The sequence below is a fragment of the Salmo salar genome, chromosome ssa26, assembly GCF_905237065.1.
Source record: "Salmo salar chromosome ssa26, Ssal_v3.1, whole genome shotgun sequence".
In the NCBI taxonomy this organism is placed as follows: domain Eukaryota; kingdom Metazoa; phylum Chordata; class Actinopteri; order Salmoniformes; family Salmonidae; genus Salmo; species Salmo salar.
In genome coordinates, this window is record NC_059467.1 from 11,947,071 (window position 1) to 11,970,776 (window position 23,706).

General features: G+C 45.3%; 2 protein-coding genes across 6 annotated transcripts in view; one reads left to right on the forward strand and one right to left on the reverse strand.

The window, feature by feature from the left end:
* LOC106587167 (neural-cadherin) overlaps nt 1-17,657 on the forward strand; it is a 212,772-nt gene extending 195,115 nt beyond the window's left edge. Inside the window, exons 29-33 of the mRNA XM_045708388.1 lie at nt 1,113-1,377; nt 1,997-2,177; nt 2,920-3,164; nt 13,473-13,627; nt 14,672-17,657. Coding sequence (XP_045564344.1) covers nt 1,113-1,377; nt 1,997-2,177; nt 2,920-3,164; nt 13,473-13,627; nt 14,672-15,190 — 1,365 coding nt within the window. The 3' untranslated portion in view covers nt 15,191-17,657. The remainder of the gene's footprint in view (nt 1-1,112; nt 1,378-1,996; nt 2,178-2,919; nt 3,165-13,472; nt 13,628-14,671) is intronic.
* Nucleotides 17,658-18,045: 388 nt separating this feature from the next.
* LOC106587312 (dpy-19 like C-mannosyltransferase 3) overlaps nt 18,046-23,706 on the reverse strand; it is a 41,063-nt gene continuing 35,402 nt past the window's right edge. For all 5 annotated transcript variants that reach the window (XM_045708229.1, XM_014175576.2, XM_014175577.2 and 2 more), the window contains 3 exons: nt 23,570-23,702; nt 22,373-22,531; nt 18,046-21,520 (listed from right to left, as the gene is read on the reverse strand). In XM_045708229.1, the coding sequence (XP_045564185.1) occupies nt 21,317-21,520; nt 22,373-22,531; nt 23,570-23,702 (496 nt within the window). In that variant the 3' untranslated portion in view covers nt 18,046-21,316. The remainder of the gene's footprint in view (nt 21,521-22,372; nt 22,532-23,569; nt 23,703-23,706) is intronic.

A 23,706-nucleotide genomic window follows, 5' to 3' on the forward strand; every position in this document is an offset into this window, starting at 1 on the left:
GAGGGTGGAGAGGAGGATCTGATGGTTCACAGTATCAAAGGCAGCAGATAGGTCTAGAAGGATGAGAGCAGAGGAGAGAGAGTTAGCTTTAGCAGTGCGGTGAGCCTCCGTGACACAGAGAAGAGCAGTCTCAGTTGAATGCCCAGTCTTGAAACCTGACTGATTAGGATCAAGAAGGTCATTCTGAGAGAGATAGCAGGAGAGCTGGCCAAGGACGGCACGTTCAAGAGTTTTGGAGAGAAAAGAAAGAAGGGATACTGGTCTGTAGTTGTTGACATCGGAGGGATCGAGTGTAGGTTTTTTCAGAAGGGGTGCAACTCTCACTCTCTTGAAGACGGAAGGGACGTAGCCAGCGGTCAAGGATGAGTTGATGAGCGAGGTGAGGAAGGGGAGAAGGTCTCCGGAAATGGTCTGGAGAAGAGAGGACCTACTGTCCTACTGCTATAACTCTCTCTCCTCTCCTCCAGATCTACCAGGGCCTACTGTCTGTCTTCTATAACTCTCTCCTCTCCTCCAGCTCTACCAGGGCCTACTGTCTGTCTTCTATAACTCTCTCCTCCAGATCTACCAGGGCCTACTGTCTGTCTTCTATAACTCTCTCCTCTCCTCCAGATCTACCAGGGCCTACTGTCTGTCTTCTATAACTCTCTCCTCTCCTCCAGATCTACCAGGGCCTACTGTCTGTCTTCTATAACTCTCTCCTCTCCTCCAGATCTACCAGGGCCTACTGTCTGTCTTCTATAACTCTCTCCTCTCCTCCAGATCTACCAGGGCCTACTGTCTGTCTTCTATAACTCTCTCCTCTCCTCCAGATCTACCAGGGCCTACTGTCTGTCTTCTATAACTCTCTCCTCTCCTCTAGATCTACCAGGGCCTACTGTCTGTCTTCTATAACTCTCTCCTCTCCTCCAGATCTACCAGGGCCTACTGTCTGTCTTCTATAACTCTCTCCTCTCCTCCAGATCTACCAGGGCCTACTGTCTGTCTTCTATAACTCTCTCCTCTCCTCCAGATCTACCAGGGCCTACTGTCTGTCTTCTATAACTCTCTCCTCTCCTCCAGATCTACCAGGGCCTACTGTCTGTCTTCTATAACTCTCTCCTCTCCTCCAGATCTACCAGGGCCTACTGTCTGTCTTCTATAACCTGGGAGACGGAGACTACAACCTGACACTGCCCTCCTATCGCCTGGACAATGGCGAGTGGCACGAGGTCTACCTGGATCGCCACGACAACGAGCTGACCCTGCGTCTGGATGGGGGCGGGGGCAGACGGGAGGCCAGCACGGCTCCAGGCCGGAGCCGAGAGATCATCACCGACCCAACAGTGGTGATGCTGGGAAACGTCTTCCCCTCAGGCTCCAACAAGAGCTTCCAGGGTGAGAAGACTGCAGGGAATGGGACATGATGGGAAAGAGCTAGGCTGGGCGTGCGAGGCAGACAGTTAGTGACAGATGGAGAACAGAGCTTTCTAAAGTGCAGCCAGAATTAGGGGCTTTATCAATTCATAATCCGCTTTTTAGTGAGATTACAAAGTATTGTATTGCCGATTATAAATGATTCATATGACTGGTGAATAAATCATTCACACAAATGCATCTTTAGAGTTACGGGATGATGGCTGCCCTAGGGGAGGTTAGTATGAGATGGATAAAGTGTGAGGCGGCTATGAGAGTGTGCAGTGCAGTGCTCTGCAGTGCTGTGGATATGGCATGTGACATGCAGGGAGAGAGACAGTAGAATGTGCAAATACAAGGGTGGTCAGCCAGCTTTGCCTCAGGCAGAAACAGACAGTTTGCGTGTTTATTAAATGGACTTTAAAAGCCTTTTCCCTGAAAGACTAGTGTGTAAGCGTGTCAGACCATGGCAAAGAAAGTAAATGGTGTGTGTGTGTGTGTGTGTGTGTGTGTGTGTGTGTGTGTGTGTGTGTGTGTGTGTGTGTGTGTGTGTGTGTGTGTGTGTGCTTGATTATCATTCTGTCCTCTCCTCTCGCTTAAGGTTGCATGCGGGACCTGAGGCTGAACGGTCGATACGTACCTCTGGATGGTCAGTCCAGAGACGGGGTCTCTGTGGTCAGCTCCCAGGGGCTCTCCGTGGGCTGCTCCTCTGACTCCTGCAAGAGGAACCAGTGTAGCCCCCCCTTCACCTGCGTTGACCTCTGGAGAGTCCATGAGTGCAGGTACGCACAATCGGACACAATTAGCAAATCTCTATATCTTATGCAAACACACTGAGACCCTCTCGGTCTTCTTCAAGGACTACAGCCTCAGAAGCCAGTGGCTCATTCTCTCGCAGCCTTTAATCTTAGACAAACATCCCCTCATCCCCCATCAGTCAAAGAGGGACAGCGCAGGGGGCCTGGAAAAACCTGTCCCTTTGATACACCTCAGTCCTGCGGGGCTGACTGTAAACATGCCTGAGTCAAATGTTGACAGGCAGTGTGTGGGCAGATATTTGACTCAGGCCCGCTGTTCTAGCTCCTCTCTCTGATCCTGGTAATGGTGGTGATTTTAAGAGGCTGTAGAAAGACACAGGGATATGTTGTTTTTCAACAGCCTGCAGGCTGCTCATCCTCACTGCTGCTCGTCAGCCTGGTTAATGCTCGGTGTGAGTTCTGCAGGAGTCCAACTGGTTTCACATCATACGTGTGTACGCCGATGTGTGTCTCTGTGTATGGGCGTATCTGAATCACAGAGCAGCCACACCGTAACATTTGTTTCACAGAAGGAGAAACAAGATACAGGTAACATGGAAAAGAGTCTAAGTCATGTGTAACTATTTCATTGAGATTGATTTTGACCAATGCATTGTGTTATCCTCAGAACACAGTGGAGGACCAAAACAGAAGCAGGAAATCAGAAAACCTCTGTTTTATCTCTCTCTTTGTCTCCTCTTGTTCCTCCCTCCATCTTTTTTTTTAGATGTCCCCCTGGCCACATGGTGAAGGTGAACGACACTGGAAAGTTCTGCGTCTACACCCTGTGTGCCAGTCGGCCGTGCCACCGGGGCACCTGCGTGGCACAGTCGCCCTCCACGTTCACGTGCCACTGCCCCGAGGGCTACCGGGGGCGCCACTGCGAGGTGGCGCTGGCCATCTACCGAGACGACGTGGGCCTGAGCTTCAGCTCCCTGTTCGCCATTTGCATCTGCTTCATGGCTCTGCTAGGTAGCTATACCAACTACTGCCTGCTCTGGCTCTGGTGACTGACCGCCCCACCTGCCTGCGTGTCGCCTGTCTGTCTGTCTGTCTGTCTGTCTGTCTGTCTGTCTGTCTGTCTGTCTGTCTGTCTGTCTGTCTGTCTGTCTGTCTGTCTGTCTGTCTGTCTGGTCTGTCTGTCTGTCTCATCTCCATGGTAACACTGGACATCAAATCCTCCCCTTTTTTGCTCTTCTCCCCGTCCCATTCAACCTCTTGTCGTGACCATCTCCCCTACCGTTCTATCAGCTGAAGTAGAGCACTGTGCTGGAAGTCCAGGTCTAGTAGAAATTGCCTGAGTCAAACAATGATAGTGTGTGGGCAGCGTATGGACCATGCTATGGTAGCAAGGTACAGCTTATAATCTAGTTATAACAGGCAGTGCAAATTAGTCCCTTTTGACCTTTGACCAGTACTCACCTTGATATGTGCCTTTTGGTCAATCTAGTGTTAGCCAGTCATAGTCAGTCACTAGATCAGGTGTTAATGTGTTGGCCGTCTCCCGCTGTCCTCCCCTCTACCCTCATTGACGTCATCCCGTCAGTAGATGATGCCTGGCCATTCTTTAAAAGTGCCTTCCTCACCATTTTAAATAAGCATGCCCCGTTCAAAAATGTTGAACTAGGAATAGATATAGTCCTTGGTTCACTCCAGACCTGTCTGCCCTTGACCAGCACAAAAACATCCTGTGGCGTTCTGCATTAGAATCGAATAGCCCCCCGTGATATGCAACTTTTCAGGGAAGTTAGGAACAAATATACACAGGCAGTTAGGAAAGCTAAGGCTAGCTTTTTCAAACAGAAATTTGCATCCTGTAGTACTAACTCCAAAAAGTTCTGTGACACTGTAAAGTCCATGGAGAATAAGAGCACCTCCTCTCAGCTGCCCACTGCTCTGAGGCTAGGAAGCACTGTTACCACCGATAAATCCACTATAATTGAACATTTCAATAAGCATTTCTCTATGGCTGGCCATGCTTTCCACCTGGCTACCCCTACCCCGGTCAACTGCCCGGCACCCTCCACAGCAACCCGCCAAAGCCCCCACCATTTCTCCTTCACCCAAATCCAGATAGCGTATGTTCTGAAAGAGCTGCAAAATCTGGACCCCTACAAATCAGCCGGGCTAGACAATCTGGACCCTCTCTTTCTAAAATTATCTGCCGAAATTGTTGCAACCCCTATTACTAGCCTGTTCAACCTCTCTTTCGTATCGTCTGAGATTCCCAAAGATTGGAAAGCTGCCGCGGTCATCCCCCTCTTCAAAGGGGGTGACACTCTAGACCCAAACTGCTACAGACCTATATCTATCCTACCCTGTCTTTCTAAGGTCTTCAAAAGTGAAGTTAACAAACAGATTACAGACCATTTCGAATCCCACCGTACCTTCTCCGCTATGCAATCTGGTTTCAGAGCTGGTCATTGGTGCACCTCAGCCACGCTCAAGGTCCAAAACGACATCATAACCGCCATCGATAAGAGACATTACTGTGCAGCCGTATTCATCGACCTGGCCAAGGCTTTCAACTCTGTCAATCACCGCATTCTTATTGGCAGACTCGACAGCCTTGGTTTCTCAAATGATTGCCTCGCCTGGTTTACCAACTACTTCTCTGATAGAGTTCAGTGTGTCAAATCGGAGGGCTTGTTGTCTGGACCTCTGGCAGTCTCTATGGGGGTGCCACAGGGTTCAATTCTCGGGCCGACTCGCTTCTCTGTATACATCAATGATGTCGCTCTTGCTGCTGGTGATTCTCTGATCCACCTGTACGCAGACGACACCATTCTGTATACTTCTGGCCCCTCTTTGGACACTGTGTTAACTAACCTCCAGACGAGCTTCAATGCCATACAACTCTCCTTCCGTGGCCTCCAACTGCTCTTAACCGCAAGTAAAACAAAATGCATGCTATTCAATCAATCACTGCCCGCACCTGCTCGCCCGTCCAGCATCACTACTCTGGACGGCTCTGACTTAGAATACGTGGACAACTACAAATACCTAGGTGTCTGGTTAGACTGTAAACTCTCCTTCCAGACTCACATTAAGCATCTCCAATCCAAAATTAAATCTAGAATCGGTTTCCTAAATCGCAACAAAGCATCCTTCACTCATGCTGCCAAACTTACCCCCGTAAAACTGACCATCCTACCGATCCTCGACTTCGGTGATGTCGTCTGTAAAATAGCCTCCAACACTCTACTCAACAAATTGGATGCAGTCTATCACAGTGCCATCCGTTTTGTCACCAAAGCCCCATACACTACCCACGACTGCGACCTGTACGCTCTCGTTGGCTGGCCCTCGCTTCATACTCGTCGCCAAACCCACTGGCTCCAGGTCATCTACAAGTCTCTGCTCGGTAATGCCCCGCCTTATCTCAGCTCACTGATCACCGTAGCAGCACCCACACGTAGCACGCGCTCCAGCAGGTATATCTCACTGGTCACCCCCAAAGCCAATTCCTCCTTTGGTCGTCTTTCCTTCCAGTTCTCTGCTGCCAATGACTGGAACGAACTGCAAAAATCTCTGAAGCTAGAGACTCATATCTCCCTCACTAGCTTTAAGCACCAGCTGTCAGAGCAGCTCACAGATCACTGCACCTGTACATAACCCATCTGTTAACAGCCCATCTACCTACCTCATCCCCATACTGTATTTATTTATTTATTTATTTATCTTGCTCCTTTGCACCCCAGTATCTCTACTTGCACATCCATCTTCTGCACATCTACTATTCCAGTGTTTAATTGCTATATTGTAATTACTTCGCCACCATGGCCTATTTATTGCCTTAACTCCCCGATCTTACCTCATTTGCACTCACTGTATATAGACTTCTTGTTTTCTTTTGTTCTACTGTATTATTGACTGTATGTTTTGTTTATTCCATGTGTAACACTGTGTTGTTGTATGTGTCGAATTGCTATGCTTTATTTTGGCCAGGTCGCAGTTGCAAATGAGAACTTGTTCTCAACTAGCCTACCTGGTTAACTTCTATGGGCTAGGTGGGACGCTAGCCAGTGAACACAGCCAGTGAACAGCTGCGGGACACAGCCAGTGAAATATCAGGGCGGAAAATTCAGAAACAACAAAATGTCATAATTCAACTTTCTCAAACATACAACTATTTTACACCATTTTAAAGATAAACTTCTCGTTAATCTAACCACATTGTCCGATTTCAAAAAGGCTTTACAGCGAAAGCAAAACATTCGATTATGTTAGGAGAGTACATAGACAAAAATAATCACACAGCCATTTTCCAAGCAAGAACATGTGTCAATAAAACCCAAAACACAGCTAAATGAAGCACTAACCTTTGACGATCTTCATCAGATGACACTCCTAGGACATTATGTTACACAATACATGTATGTTTTGTTCGATATTGGCACGTGATGTTCAGAAAATGTATTCCCACCAAAACGTCTGGTGAATGTGCACATCAATTTACAAAAATACTCATCATAAACGTTGACAAAATATATAACAATTAATTTAAGAATTATAGATAGACTACCCCTGGATGCAACCGCTGTGTCAGATTTTAAAATAGCTTTACGGAGAAAGCACATTTTTCAATATTCTGAGTACATAGCTCAGCCATCACGGCGAGCTATTCAGACACCTGCCAAGTTCGTGGCAACCTAAACTCAGAATTAGTATTAGAAATATTCTCTTACCTTTGCTTATCTTCATCAGAATGCACTGCCAGGACTGCTACTTCCACAGGAAATGTTGTTTTTGTTCGAAATAATCCATATTTATGTACAAATACCTCCGTTTTGTTCGTGCGTACATATCACTTATCCAAAGGCATAACACGCGAGCGCGGAACGAGAGACGAAAAGTCTAAATGTTCCATTACCGTACTTAGAAGCATGTCAAACGTTGTTTAAAATCAATCTTTATGGTATTTTTTACGTAAAATTGCGATAATATTCCAACCTGACAATAGCATATTCATTCAAGAAGAAAAAGAAGGAGGGGCGCGCTCGCGGGACCGAGCATATCCAATCCCTTTGTTGCCAGGCAGTCCACTCAGAAACTGAGCTCCTATTATCCGCCCAGTGACAGGAAAATGCTCAAACCACTTTCTGAAGGCTTTAGACAGCCAATGGAAGCCTTAGGAAGTGCAACGTCCCCCACAGACACTGTAGTTCCGATAGAGAATCAAAAGAAGAACTACAATTATCAGACTTTCCACTTCCTGCTCGGAATTTTCTCAGGTTTTTGCCTGCCATGTGAGTTCTGTTATACTCACAGACACCATTCAAACAGTTTTAGAAACTTCAGAGTGTTTTCTATCCAAATCTACTAATAATATGCATATTCTAGTTTCTGGGCCAGAGTAGTAACCTGTTTAAATTGGGTATGTTTTTCATCCGGCCGTGAAAATACTGCCCCCTAGCCCAGACAGGTTAAATAAAGGTAAAAAATTTTTTTTAAATAAAACAAAAATCTGCTTCAGCCGTCGCTCCAAGCAGACCAAAAAAACGATTGCTAAGCTCAAAATGATAATTTCCCCTCTCGTACCTTTGCTTAATTTTAAAGGCAACATGACCTTGATCATCCACAGCCACTGTTGCTTTTTAAGTGTTCATTACTTGATTTGTAGGCGCACAATGTGCTGTTTACCGAAGCCCAAAGAAATTGAGATCAATGCACTAGGGCTTTGGATAGAATTTCAATCGGCCAAGCATTCCACGCACAGAAACTTAAGTATCAAGAGATTTTCTTCCCAGCTGCATTCAATCCAGTTTGTTTGGAGTCAATCCAAGCAGTTGAATAACTGGGAGAGTAAAGGGCTCTGGGTCTCTTGACATTAAGCTGAACAAAAAGCATCTCATTCTGAGGCTTCCTTTTCTTAACGGCTAATAGGTTTATGGCACGATGCGAACGCTATACGCCTCCACCTCCTCACCCACTCCAATTCCTCCTCTCACCCACTTCTCTCCTCCGCTGGACGCAGAAGGAACCTTTCCCATCTCTCACACATTCTCGGCTAGCTACTGTACAGCTGTGAGGAAATAGCAAGAGGCCTACTCCTCTTGTCCGAAAAGTAGATCTCAGTAAAGCTTTCCAGAACTATACTGGAGAGGGAAAAATTGTATCTGTGAAAATTACCCAATGTTCAGTTTTGCTGTCATAGACTAAAAGCTGAAATATTTTTGTTGGGAATAAGCTGTGCCTTTTGACTGCAGTATGTAGGTGTTTGTAGGAGGGCGGTGTTAGGCTCCGTTAAAGGGTCCAGCTTTTAGGTCTTGCTTGTTAGATCAATGATCAATGTGTAAATAAAGATGAGCGTGTTGCCCAGTGCACCCCCCCCCCCCACACAATTTGAATAGCCAATAATGCCTTGTTTTTTGCAGACTTGCAGCCTCTCCTCTGGCTATGTTTGTTTGTATGTCTCAGTATGCCCTTTAGCGGGCTCTAACCTATGACTACAGGAGCTTATGCTCTGGCTTTACACCACTGTGCCAGAGGGCTCGTCATGGGCACTATCAACGATTACTGTAGAATGACGTCATCTATTGCATGAGTATGGTCTGTTAGTCTGCAGATGTTTCAAGGTTGTCCAGTGACCTCAAGGATAAGAGACAAATGCAAAAGGCACAGGTGTCCACAATGTCCAGAAGTAGGAATTTACAGTAAGAACCCCCCTACGTGGTGGAATGTACAGAATAAAACCCTGTTTGACTCCATAGTAGGGGTAGTTGATTGGGTAACATGCTGTGGTTGCCAGCCTAACCTCTCCATCCGTGAGAAGAGCCTAGCTACCCATGGAGATGGACTGCTTGGGCTGAGTGGTGCCAGGCTCTGTTTGGTGGTTGCGTATCCGTGAACACACTCAGGGTTGCTGATGTGGAAGTGAATTGACGAGCAGTGTCTTACTGCTTCCTCTCCTCACGCCAGGGCTCCTTATAAAAACACAGTGAGTCAGAACTCTGAATTGAGAGGGAGATATGGAGAGGCCTCACACACATCATCCTATTAACGGTAATTAAACCAGATTGCACCTCGAATCGCTATACTAGAAACACAATGTGCATGGCTATCCACACAATACGATGCACACAGCGTCTTATCTGAAATAGAGAGATTGATGTACTTGTCAATTTATTTTATTGAATGAAATGGTATAGCAAAACACATCACCAACTGCTACCTGAATCCGTTAGTAAGACATTTCTAAGCATTTTTTTTGTGAGAGTGTATTTTACTCAGCGGCATCCCCAAATGGTTAAGTCAGTGCGAGGATAAAAAAAAAAAGAAGAGAGGTCAGGGCTGAAATCAGTGAACCAACAAGTGGTCCTGTTTATGCCACTGCCAAATAGCGCAGTTGAATCTGCTTGTGCGCTCTCACCAGTCACATGTGCGCTCTCACCAGCCTGCTCGTTATGGCGCACACCTGTCACCTTCGTTACCATCAGCGCATTATGACACTCACCTGGACTCCATCACCTCCTTGATTTACCTGCCCTATGTATATCACTCCCTTTGGTTCCTTCCCCAGGCGTTATTGTTTCTGTTCCAGTGTTAAGTCTGTGCGTTGTTTGTGTTTTTTGTTTGATGTGGCATTTATTTATTTTATTAAAACACTCACTCCCTGAGCATGCTTCCCGACTCTCAGCGCACATCGTTACACTGCTAGTCTCCTCAAATGTCCCCATACTTGTCAAATTCCTACCTATGTATGGTGTATAGAATTACATTTTTTTTAATGAATATATAAATATGTTGGACGAACGTTAGAGTAGAGCGCTACTATTTCATGTACTTTTGAAATGACTGAGTTACAAGCATCCTTTTATCACTCTGTAAAGCTCTGTGCCATAGGATATTTTAATCACATTTATAATAAAACACTATTCTCAAAACCCGTTTTGTCTTCATAATTTGTTTTCCATACTCATATCCTCGTCTTTCTCTCTCATTTCCATTGTTCTGATTCAACCTTTGTTCTTAAGGTTTATTTGTCTTTAATCAGTAACGTTTATGTTGTATCTTCTTCCTACTTTGTTACTGAAACGGCTTGTTGACTGATGTCTGCATAATTTATATTATTTGTCCAATAATTCACAGTAAACCTGTTATTGACTAATTGTAAAATGTATTGGTCTCTAGCAAGACACCACATCAATTGTCCATCATTAAGCTATAGGGATACAGAGAGAATGTTTTGGTTTCTAACTACACTGGTGCTGAGTGTTGTCTACCAGCTGTGTGTGTAACAACAGGTTCTAAGAGACTGTAAATCTGGCAGGTGAGGCTACACACTGAAAATTCATAGTTGAAAGGAATGGAACAGCTTGGCTTTCCACTATTTCAAGGTGCTGACTGATAATTCTGGAAAACTGACGTCCACCATACGCGCGCGCGCACGCACGCACGCACGCAGACTGGGAAGGGAGACTGTTCGGTCTGACTTCTCAGTGTGTGTGTGTGCAGTGTAGGCTCGGTTTTAATCCCTTCAGTCCTGCACTCGGTTCCAGATTAGTTTAGCTTTTCATCCTAAAGTCTGATTCTGTTGTGAGGTGGGGTTGAAAAAGTAGTCTCAGTCAGAGAGAGGAATACAACTCTATAAAATATCCCTCTTTTATGTTTCCTCTTTATTGTCCTGCCTGTATCCGGATTAGTTGTCACGGTGACAGGCATAAATGCCACAGCTGTTAGACGGCGATGTCGGCTGGAGCCTTTTAAATGTGTCTCTGGACTGTGTGTCTCTTAGAAAAAAGGGTATTTGGCTGTCCCCACAGGAAAACCCTTTGAAGAACCCTTTTGGTTCAAGGTAGAACCCTCCTGGCTTCCATGTAGAACCGTTTCCACAGAGTGTTCTACGTAGAGCCCAAAAGGGTTGCACTTGGAACCAAAAAGGGTTCTATCTGGAACCCAAAAAGGGTTATCCGATGGAGTCTACACTGTGGGTTTGGAGCCTCAGCTGGCTTTTGCTAGGGATGGAATGAGGGTTATATGACAAACCATTTATCCAGTGAGTGATAACCTGGAACCAATAGAGGTATGAGATGAGCAAAAAGTGGAGCAGAGAGAGAGAGAGAGAGAGAGTCAATGAGAGAGGACAGAAATACAGTGAGAACGAATGACAGAGAAAGGAGGGATGGCAGGGAGGGAGAGGTACACAGACACCGAAAGACAGCGAAAGGGATTAGAGGTACAAGAGAGAGAACGAGAGAAAAGAAGAGAGAAATGGAAAGACACACACTGAGTAATAGATTGAGGAATGGAGGGAGTGAGAGCAGGCTTTGCTAGGCTCGCTGCAGTAAACAGCATTATAGTTTGATGGCCTTGAGCCTGCTCATTATTGACTAGGATTGATTTATTTAGAGATTCTCATCTCGCCATGCTCTCACTACGGGGATGCTCTCACTATGGTGTAACAGAGGAGAGAGGGAAAACAGGCTTTTCTTCCTCTATCCACGTTCATATGGGTCTGAGATGAGAAAAGTCTACACTATATACTGTCCTCAGGCTTAAAGAATCTAGCTATCATTATACAATATGGATTCGTGCTGAAATCAGAAATGTAACTGTTTCAGTATTTTGCCATACGGTATGCAAAACAGTATGCTTTGCTCTTGGTTGAATTATACACTTGTCTTATAATTCGGTATTTCATGACTAGTAAATTGCAACCTTTTTCCACTCAAAAAGACCCCAAGTTGTGCAGAAAAACAAACAAACATTCTTCAGTGAAATAACTTTCTTCTTTTTTTACTCCAAATGAATGCATCTTAGGACACAACATGATGCACATGCCAGTGTCTATATTACATTTTTTATGAGTGTGGTAGACAGAATAAATCATTTTTTGTGATATTCCATAGCCTGATATACACTGTGGTGTGTGTTAGACGTTGGGACGCATGTTGTCTATCTTAGGGTTATGGAGGAGCTTGTGTGAGGTCGCTAGTTGGGTGATGCAATCGATAGTGCAGGCTTTGTTAGGGTTCTGATATGAGAGGAGAGGAGAGGAGGAGAAGAGAGGAGAGGAAAAAAATGGCTTGGAGGCAGCAGCTAGCCAGCCACTCAGACCTCCTCTGCTTGGTAATCAGAGCAACAGTTCAGCTCCTGCAGAGAACAGACACACATCTCTCAATCGGAGAGGGCCTTTGAAGACACACAACCCAATAGGGAAGCCTCTATGAGCTCTGACCTGAACCTAACTTCAGAGTAACCTTTTTCTTAATCACACAACACTCAATCCGAGTGATGACAGACAGTCATACACAAACACTGTGCTTTAGAGTTAGAGACAGTGGCCTTCAGAACACACAACTCGAACAGTATCGTGTGTCAGTCTCTGAGACTTTTTTGAACAACTCACTCACCTAGATGAACATGTCTCCTCTTAAAACAATTGCAACATTGCAATAATGTTGCAATAGAGAGAGAAACAGACAGACATGGGATTGCATATTCCCGTGCAATAGACCCAGCGCTACAAAGCCCTCTAAAAAGCCACTTGATTTGCTTGTGACACGTGTGCGAGGAGGGTGAGCATTGTGTTCATAAATTGATATAGATTTTTTGGGGCCGGTGTCGCAGCTTGTTTCTGGCTGGATACACCGGTACCTAACGTCTGACGAGGGAGAGTTCACTCAGAGATTGCCCTGATAATTGGGAGATTTAAATTCAATCAGTCTCAGCCTGTCACCCTGGTCCCCTTGCTAAGTGACACCTTATCAAACTACTGATAGGTGAGCACGCAACAATCAACAGATAGAACCAAAAACAAATAAGGGCAATTGAGAGGGAGAGAGGGATATCAAAAAGGAATTAGAACGAACTGAAATGACAGACAGACAGAGAGAGAGTGATCCAGAGAGAGTGAGAGGGAGAGAGATGCAGGATGGGAGGAAGAAATCTGAGGAATGATCAAAGCAGAGAGGTTGAGTCAAATAAGGTGTGATGGAAGGGGGAGGGAGGGGTACAGGATAGAGAGATTTATGGAGAAGTACTGTATGGGTACATAATATACTCTAAAGGTCACAGCAGTCTATAGGGGAGGATTGATTTTGAGAGTACCACTTGCCACTCTGCAAAGAGAGCTCTTATTTGGTAGCCGTCCTTGGAGTCAGCCAGCAGTCTGCCTGTCAGGCCTCTCAGCACAGCCATCATGCTGATATTGCAATGTCAAATCAACGCAGTGGAAACGGTTCACGCAGTCACTTCTAATCAAACTGAACCAGGAACTTCCTCTCTCTCTCTGTGCGTCTGTCTCTTCCTCCTTCTGTGCTCTCCGGTGCCCCCTAGTGCTGCTGCTGGGCATCTTCCTGTACACCCGCTGGCGCAGTTACAAGGGCCTAAAGGAGGGTGTTTACCACGTGTCAGCTCACCATGACGGCTGGGAGGACATCAGAGAGAACGTGCTCAACTACGATGAGGAAGGAGGAGGAGAGGAGGACCAGGTAAGAGCTAACACATCTATGTCTCCTACACACAATGGGATAATGTGCCTTTTGGTCCCTTGTCACAAACGGTTTCAATGAAGGCAGTTTCAGACTGAATCTGTGAAGTGAAATAATTCAGTTGGGATTCGAGGCTAGGAATTATGGGTACTACACTTGCTCAAGCACACTCCTCTTCCCCACCATTGCATTGTAACACCTTCTCATTCAGGTTCACCTCCTACTCCAACCAGAAAGCAACTAGTGGAGTGTTTGTATATTCACGATCTCCTTACACACAATTAGACATAATGTGATTATCGGATGCTTGGTAATGCCGCAATACTTTAGGTCCTCTGGTGGATCTTTCGACATGAGCGCTGCAGCAGCACACAGGCTTTGCACACTTTCCTCATCAGGTAATCCATTACAGAGCACACCCACACGTGTGTCATTTACTCCTCCACTCTACCGTTCCTCCATCCTCCTTTTCTCCAGAGCCCGGGCTCCCATCTCTCCAGAGCAAAGCACTGCCGTGGTAACGAGGGTGAATCAGTCTCGCCTGAATCAAATGAATGTTGAAGTGATTGTGTGTTATATAAAAATGGATGCTCTCTAGCCCTCGTCCAATATTTCCCCGTGCTCTGTTGAAGTGAAACCACTCCCCTCGCCCCCCTTGTCGTTCCCTCAGATGACTTGGTGTATTCGGCTAACACGATCTGTCACCTCTCCACTAGCAGAGAATTAATCTGGATTTTGCTCACTAAGGGAGGAAATGAAGACAGATTGTAAACGTAGACAGGTAGAGCGTACGGAAAAAGGGATACTGCTGAGGAAGCTCTGCTATACTCGTTTTTTTTTTCTCCTCACTCTCACCATCCCGCTCTATGATGTGATGTTTTACTTCTGTTTGAATCCCGGGAAGAGTAGCTGCTGCCTTGGCAACAGCTAATGGGGATCCTAATAACATTCGAAAATACTCTCTATTGCTCCATCTGTCCATTTGTTCCTCCTTTCCATTCTGTTTTGACATTCCATCCTCTCTCCCTCTGTGTGTGTGTGTAGAATGCCTATGATATGGCCGAGCTACAGAAGTCTCTCCAGCCCAGTCCGGCCCAGTCTGTCCAGTACAGCCGCTCCAGGGCCATCCACCAACATCACCACACCCAGCACCAACATCCCCAGCCCCAGGACACTCTTAGCAGGTTGGGCGCCAACACCGCCCTCTCTTCCTTCACCACCACCCTGCGGAGGGACGTGCCGCCCACCAGGTCCCCCGCCCAGGGCCAGAGCAGGCCCCTCCTGCTGGCCAGAAAGAGCCTGTCCTTCTCCAGCCAGGACCTGGCCCGCTACCTGTGTGAGATCATCCGGGATGCTGACCAGGCCCCAGAGTCGGCCCCCTTCGACTCCCTGCAGGTGTTCTCCACGGAGGGGGGAGGCTCGCTGGCCGGGTCCCTCAGCTCCTTCAGCTCAGCCGGGCTGGAGGAGGACACGGCTAGGGGCCAAGACTCCCTGAAGGATTGGGGCCCACGTTTTGAGAAACTCAATGCCCTCTACGAGAAGACTGAGGCCAGCGACCTCTGAACGCTGAGGGAGACAGACCAAGCTACTGTACTGCAGAGACCACCAAACAGCAGGAAACTACAGAGCTACAGGAAACTAATTGGAAGCATAGGAGGAGAGAGAGAAGTTCGGGAAGGAGAGAGAGACTGATGGAGAGCTTGGCCTCTCCTCTCTGGGAGTGACTTATTCTCCACAGGGTTTTCCCCTCTAAACGGGCCTAGAGCGAGGCTGAGGCTGGTACTGACGTTAACCTAACCGGGCCTATAGCTGAGACTCACTGTTCACTGGATAATGGGAGCTGCCAATCAATGACACGGACAGATTAATTATGGCACTTACCGAGCATGGCACACAGACCTATTGTAGTGGCTTGCGGTTGACAATGATTCGGGTGAAAATGTTATTATATTTGTCAGTGAAATGAATTGCGAGGATTGCCTGGCACCTCTTGGACCTTGATATACCGTATTCCGTTCTCTATGTCTGTAATACATCAGTGTTTTAAAAACTGCTTAGACATTTGATACAGGAAGATTTTTCTGTGGCCTTCCAGTGGGCTCTCTTTCTAAAATCACTTTGCTGGGTGTGCAGTCAACAGTTACCAGTTGTGCTCGTAAGTTATATCCTAAACTTCTCCTTCCTTGATTTGGTTTTCTATTCACTTCACTCTCCCCTCTATTCATTTATATTCACCGGAGGAAGAGAGCTCAGAAATCAAGCTGGAGAGAAGAAAAGGACAGAGGAGCTGAGGAAAGGGCCTTTTCTGTTTCTCAGCTTTAACCTTCTTTCTCAGGAATACCAAACATTCTGAACACCACCATTGCAGCTGGAGAACATGATATGAATACCAATGACAAATTCCTCGTGAATGGCAGTTCAAGGTGAAAAAAAAGTGCAGAGAGGGTGGCACCCGAAGCCTCCTATAGAATGGACAGTGGACACCCTCTGACCTTCGCTGTTGTTGCCATGGTGTTGTGGAGGCAGACATAGTTTACTGTATTCACTGATATATGTCTGAAAGGGAGTGTTTACCAGTTGTGTTAAAGAGGTGGCGGGAGCTTTCGTATGAGCCCAGCAGTTTGAGCGATGGAATGGAAATGATCCAGCTACATGGGTATTCACACTAAGGATCTCACCAAGGGGGGGCTCCGCTATTTACCTTCCCCAAAGCTGGAGGATGATGCACTTACCCCCACAAACAGTATAATATAAACCAGGACCAATCTGCCCACACTAAAAACCCTTCAGAAGCCACCGTTCACTGCATTTGCGTTGTTCACCTCTGCTTTGAGAGAGGAGTGCAGCATGGAGGTGAAATTAGCCGTATAATGCAGAAGGGAGGAAGAGTGGAAAGGAGGGAGAGTTTGTGCTCGTTCAAAGCACCTCCGGGACTCGGAGTTGAATGTGCTTGTGTGAGGAGCTGTGAAGCTCCATGGGGAGTAGAGAAGGGGACGGGAAAGGGTTTTGGAAATGGTTTGTTGCACAGCAAATGGAATAAATAAAAAGAAACGTAACCTCCCTCTGCGATAGACTAAACGCCAACGTTGTACTTCATGTATTTCGAGGTAGCGTCAGCACACCCTTCTCATTATTTTGATTTAGTTTCTATTTTTTTCCCACCGCAGAGATGCTGCATGTTGAGCGTGACGGCACAACAGTAAAGGGTAGGAGTGTGTTAAAACACATCAGAACACTAATCCTAATGGGAGTTGATGGCGGCGCTGTCATGCTGTAAACCAAAGGATCATGGGAGTTTTAAAAGTCGATTGAGAAGTCGACATTCTGATTACGGATTTCAAACGTGCCAATTTTCTGAAGGCAGCCACAACGTCAGTTTAAAATAGGATGGGGAGGTGAGGGTATGGAATGCTGCCGCAATGCAATGCTTTTTTATAGACAACAAACGCTCCTCGAGGGATGGAGTTCTGATTCATCTTCCGAGCACGGTTGGCCAGGAACCTGGCTTACAGAGGAGCTAGTAAAAATAATAATGATTCAAATGTGAAGATTGTGTTTGGGATTCACAGGATTTCTCTCTGGGTTGGGGAGAAGAGATTCTACTTTAATTTGTATCATAAATGGCTTCAACATTGTCTAATGGATACAGACATATTGTGGAATTTTATGTTTTTACCTCATTTGTATATAGAAAGATAAATTAAGTCATTGCTTTTTTAAATGTGTCAATGGTAGAACTATGGATCACGTACTGCTTCTTTAAGAAAAAGTGAACTTATCTTTTTTATCATTATCATGACAAGCTTCGAATATAGATATCTTGGTGTTTTGTATTTGCATCAATCTTTTTTCTCAATAAAGATTCATTTATTTGAATCAGTGATTTTCCTGATTGTTTGCATACAGCATGATGTGAGTTTATGGCAGGATTGCCCAACTGGCGGCCCGAATTTGGCCCACGTCTGGTTTTATTTTTGCGGACAAGTTCTGAATTTTTTTTTAAAGATGTTGAAATTTCATTGTTTGACATTAAAAAAACTAAAAACACCAGGAAATAAGCTCCAAATTATTTTAATGAACTATTCCCATGCATAATAGAGTCTGTGATCATATACAAATGTAAGCAAGGTTTGGGCTTCTTGTGGTTAATTTGTCATTATGTTCCGGACCCCCGACCATCCACTCAAGAAAACTATTATTATTATTTTTTATTTTATTTTTTTTAAATCGGTCCGCGACTGAATCTAGTTGATGATCCCTGGTTTATGTTATACAGGACTAGAAAAGAAAGTGAAAGCCTCAAGCAAGTCCTTGTTTTTGGACTTGAAATCTCCATCATTGCATTTATTCTCTTGCAATTAATGTTTTGGTGTGAACATCAAAAGAATGGACAAAATGATGACAGCAGAATACCAAAATGTGAAGAAAAAAAATGTTTTATACAAAGCAACAGAGGAAACAAAGTCCCTTTCGATAAGAACACGGAACACTGATCAATGGTAAACTGCATTCATAAGGAAGATGAAACAACATAAAACATGATATGCCACACCAACTAGTGCAATTTCTCCACAGGCACGTCAAACAGGACCAACCCATTTACTGGGTGAACAGACAGACACAGAACAATAGGAGAGGCAATATCACAACCAGCAGATTAGCAGAGGGGTGTCTTCTAGATTAAACACAGTGTTAAGTAATGAAGAAGACTGGGCCATAGAAAATTGTCATCATGACTTTGAATGATTTTCAGATAGTACAAAATCGTATGTGGTCGACAGAATATTGGAAACATTCATGTAAACAGTCTGCATTCAATCCCCAAAACTATGCCTATTTGATATTTAACATGTTCCTCTGTAAAGTTTCAAGTTTTGACATAAAGCTTAAATCATGCAAAATACAACTATGAAAATGACACGTGTACAATTTAGACTTTCATTTTTCAGCACTGCAAGCAACTTAGGTTCAATAACAGACATTTTACATCAACACAGAGATTAAACAGACAATGTTGAAGGCACTTTCATACTCAAGTTGTTAAAACTTTAAACGATAACATGACGCAATCTACATTGCCAAATATGCAATAAAATAACACACATTAACCATTTACAGTATTGAATAATTTGACATTACCCTGTTAAGTCTGAATTTGTTTACATCAGGATTTAGACTACAGTGCCTATCATAAGTATTCGCCCCCCCTTGGATTTCTTCACATTTTATTGTGTTACAAAGTGGGACTTAAATGGATTTCATTTTCAAAGTGTAATACTATATTTTTTTTTAGACGACTGGAAAATAAAACGTGAATTTACCTTGATTAGATAAGTATTCACCCCCCTGAGTCAATACATGTTTGAAACACCTACGGCAGCGATTAGTCTTCTTGGGGTAAGTCTCTAAGAGCTTTGCACACCTGGATTGAGCACACCTCAATTTTAGATTGCGGTGACTGTAGAGCAGCTGTAACATTTCAACTATCTACTAACCCTAGCCCTTACCCTCATTCTAAACATAACCCTAACTGTAGCATAACCCTAACCGTAGCATAACCCTAACCGTAACATAACCCTAACCACAGTTGCTTAACAACAGATAGTATGACCTTGATAGAATATTGACAGTATGACCATCTGTAGAGCATCTACAGATGGGACTATCTGGACTATCCAAATGAAGTGTGACCATGTTAAAATACCTATTAAATGACATATTTAGTAATGACAAATGCATTTGAAACTTCACGCACAGTAAAACATTTATGACTTAATACAATTATTTTATCAATAGGGGTGGGGGAAAAGGTATTTGTGTGACAACCACACCCAAGTAATAAAATAAAAGACAACACTTTGAAAAGTCTCGCACACGAAAGCCTGCTGAATTTGCGCGAGAACTTTTCTTTCATTTTGATTTCGGCACAAATGAAAATGTGGCACTGACTTTCCCATGGATTGATGTTTCAGAATTGTCCCAATGCAAAGTCCGGTGTTTGAAAGGCCACGTGCGACGTACAAACGCAGTTACAAGCCTGCTAGAGCTAGCGGCAGATAGACGACCAATATCCCCCATCGTAGTACGGATGGAAGCCTGAGCTGGAATGGGAGAGTAACTGAAGCTGGCTAGCTTTAGAAAACCCTGAGTAGATCTACTGTAGTTTGTTTCGTAGTACACCCCTCTGGTCTTTGTAGTTGAATCGGTGCTTGAAATTCAATACTTGACCTTACAACTGTTGTATGTATGGGGGACAGAGGAATGGGTAGTCATTCAACATCATGTCAACTACTATTAATTCATACAGAATGAGTCCATGTAACTTAAGTGATTTGTTAAGCCAAATGTTACTCCTGAACTAATTTAGGCCTGCCTAAACAAAGGGGGGGGTGAATACTTATGCAACAACTATATTTTAGTTATTGCATTTTTATTAAATCGGTATAAAAAAATAAAAAAAGTAAATCAATGACAGAAAATTACAATTAAATCTACTTCAATCCCATTTTGTAATGCACCAACATGTGAAAAAAATCGAAATACTTTGATTTGTATGTTAGTCAGTCATACATAGACCAGTGACCATGAATACGTTAACCATTCACCTAATTCAACATTGACCAGCGGTCATGGTTTACCCACAATGCAGTCCTTCTACAGAATACAGTATGATTCTGGGGTGATGAGTTTTGAGGGAATACACACAGTTAATAAAAATGTTCTCATTTAATTTCCATTAAAATACTGTTACTTTAAATGACCAATGCATTTAAACTGAATTATTAATAAATATGAAAGTTAACTATGTCAATGCTCAACAACATTACATTAGTATGCACTTATTAGGAAAACATAAAGGAATGACTTCTCCCTCGTAAAAAGAATTGTCAGCCAACTACTAAATTAAACATCCAATTTCAATGCAACGGAATGAACAAGCAAATCCTCTTCACAGTGATATGACTGTTATGCATTACAATGAGAATGCCACTTCCTCTTTATACACCACAACTGACAACGTATGCAGAACTTAGTGTTTGAGTGAGAGAGTATCGAAAGAGGAGTCCTCATTAACAAGTGGAGACGAGACATGACACGGTTTTTAAAAAATAAGGAAAATGGCACAGGATGCAGCTGTGCAGTCAGACTGCAGACATAGCCACCAAAGAGACCAGACTGGCCTCCGCAATAATTACCCACGCTGCTCTAGCTTTCAATCAGCACCCTCTCAAAGGTCCCTCTCCTCTTTCTTCTCTGCTCTGCTCTGCCTTTAGTCTGGGTGAAAGCGAGAGGGAGCCGTGAATGTTGTTGTGATGCGCCGTCATCCCTCCTCTCCTGTTTAAACATGAGCTTCCTGACACAAAGCCCTGGTTTGATATGCATGTGCTCATCTGCTCGCCCGCCGCAATCAGACGCTGCTCAAATCAGCGCCGTGTCAGCCGGACGTGATCACTTGCCTCTGGCTGCAGTGGCGCACGGAGGGATGGAAAGAGGGAGGGGCGGCGGGTGGGAGAGTGCAGCCATGGTTCCAGATGAACTCGGGTAGACCAGAGAGCAGGGAGCACAGAGCAGTCATCAGGTTATCGACTTGGCAGGGAGCGGGAGGCTGAGTCGGAGACTGGGCGGGCGGGCTGGATATGGGTGGGTGGAGCATTGTTTATGGGGTAACCCAGGGTCTTATTACTGGGTTTAATCCTGCATGGCCACCGGCTCTCTGTCGGCCTTGGCTCTCTTCTTGCCCTTCTTCAGCTTGTAGACGTGGAAGGTCTTGTTTTGGAACACGCGGGTGAAGAGGGCTGTGTAGGCAGGGCCGTCTGTCTTGATGGACGCACAGAAGCGAGGGTGGGAGGCGTGGACCAAGTCTGGGTCGTTGTCCCCAGGGCCATCCATGATCTAATCCCAAAAACACATTAGATCCATTCAACTGTTCAGACATAATGTATCGTCAGAAGTAAACAGAAGCCTTGAGTTTGATTTGTACTTGTAGTTAAACTGCGGAAAACAAACCACACGGATCCAGGGTATTGAATAATTAACAAAAAATAAATAAAACATTCTGTTTTTGTTATTCTCCCAAAAGATTTCTAAGAGTTGAGCCAATCTCTATGTGATGTGGACGTGGGGATCACATGCAGTGAAACATCACTAACCCCACATACACCACTCGGGAAGGATGAGACTACGCAAGGCAAGCATGCCTCCAGAAATCCAAACAACCAGCGACTCATTTATTCCTAGCATCAAAAGCGGGAGGAGAGAAAATACATCTTTCAAACCAGAGGTGAGACGCAGATCAGAGGAGGATGAATCTCCAGACCCCAACGCTGCCTGTAATTGAGCCCTTTCAAAGCAATCATACTTTGAAGTGTCTGTGAGTGACAGAGGCTGACAGACAACATGTGATTTATAGGGAGCAAATGCAAAACGCACACATGCAACGCGCACACACACACACACACACACACACACACACACACACACACACACACAAACAACCCTCCCCATCCTAATCTCACAAACACCCAAAGAATCTATCCGTCACTCCCTTTCTCTCATACTGAAGAGGTCCAATCAATATTCCTTCTCTCTCCAAAAAAGATATATTTTAACCAAACAATCTGCCTCCTGTTCAAACAAACACTTACATATCAAAACGCTCACGCGTGTACATACATCCGCGGTTAGTCATACATTTGTGAATGAGCTGGCGTCGCAGAAGCCCGACAGAACAGAAACGACACCTACGTGTCCGTTGGCCAGGTCCAGCAGGTCTCGGAGCCTGCAGCCCCGGCCATGCCTCCTCTCGTAGCAGACGCTGTCCTCCATCACCACGAAATCAGCCCCCGCCGCGCGCAGGATCCTGTGGACCTCCTCCGGGGATTGCTGGGCGTAGATCTGATATACCTGAAACGACCAGGAGGAAAGAAAACACACACACACACACACACACACACACACACACACACACACACACACACACGTGTAAACATGGAGGACAACACAACACAGGGCTCAGACACACACACACAGGCATGACTTATTGATAGAGGGCTATGGAGAGACTTTGCGATGAGTGTTAACAGCGGGCCGTGCTGGTGCTGGGGGCTGACGCCTCTGTGGCGCTGAGTGGCAGACAGACACGCAGCAGGGTGGTGGGGAGGGAACATTCTGCTCACGTCCCTCAGGCAGAGCCAGAGCCCCCCCCCAACCACCCACAGCTGCAGAGCTTCATTAGTCAGAGCTCTGCCTGAAAGAGCCCCACACGGCACAGCACCACACGCTGTACAGCGCCACCCGGAGAGTGGCAGAACGCTCTGTACCCAACCATCCAGCAGCCCTGCACCGTCTCCTCTCCTCTCTGGCTGTCTGGCCACCTCCCCCTCACCTAGCCCCACGCGCTGCGCTGTCTAACGAGCTTTAGAGACGGTTCACACCACCACAATTAATCTCCGCATCTGACAAACGCTACTTGCCATCCCTGGGTGAGATGAAAACACGGCGTTGTCTGGCTGATAAAGCCGCGCGCTTCTGTAAAACTGAGGGGACAGCCAGACAGGAAATATATAAAAAGTGACTGATAGCACGCTCTCATGTTGAGGCTTATGGGACTCCATTTCCCCGTCGCGGTTGACGTCCCCTCCATGCTAATATCACAGGTATACAGAAGTGGTGTCCTCTCCTTGATAGCATCGTCACCCAAGTGGGGTCACGCATTCTGAATTCCATTACAATTCTGGAGATGGCTTGAACACAGCCCTTTCTTTTCCAAGTGGACTGTTTAATTCCCTGGTTGGACTGAATCTAAAACGGAATTGACCCCCAACCCTGGTCGACGCATATTTACAGGCGTCTCCATATTACTCTCCTCTCAGGTCAGGCCTTGTGTAAAAATAAACTTAATTAAGTATTAAAGTAGGATAAAGGATAAAGGATTTGTTTTACCTGTCTGGTCCTCTCTCTCAGGGCTCGGTCTTCATAGTGTGGGTGGTTAGTCAGGACTCTCCCTGTGCACAGTTTGATCCCAGCCAGCAGCTGCATGCTCCCAGCAAACACTGCCGTCTTGGGGGTCTTTGAGCTGG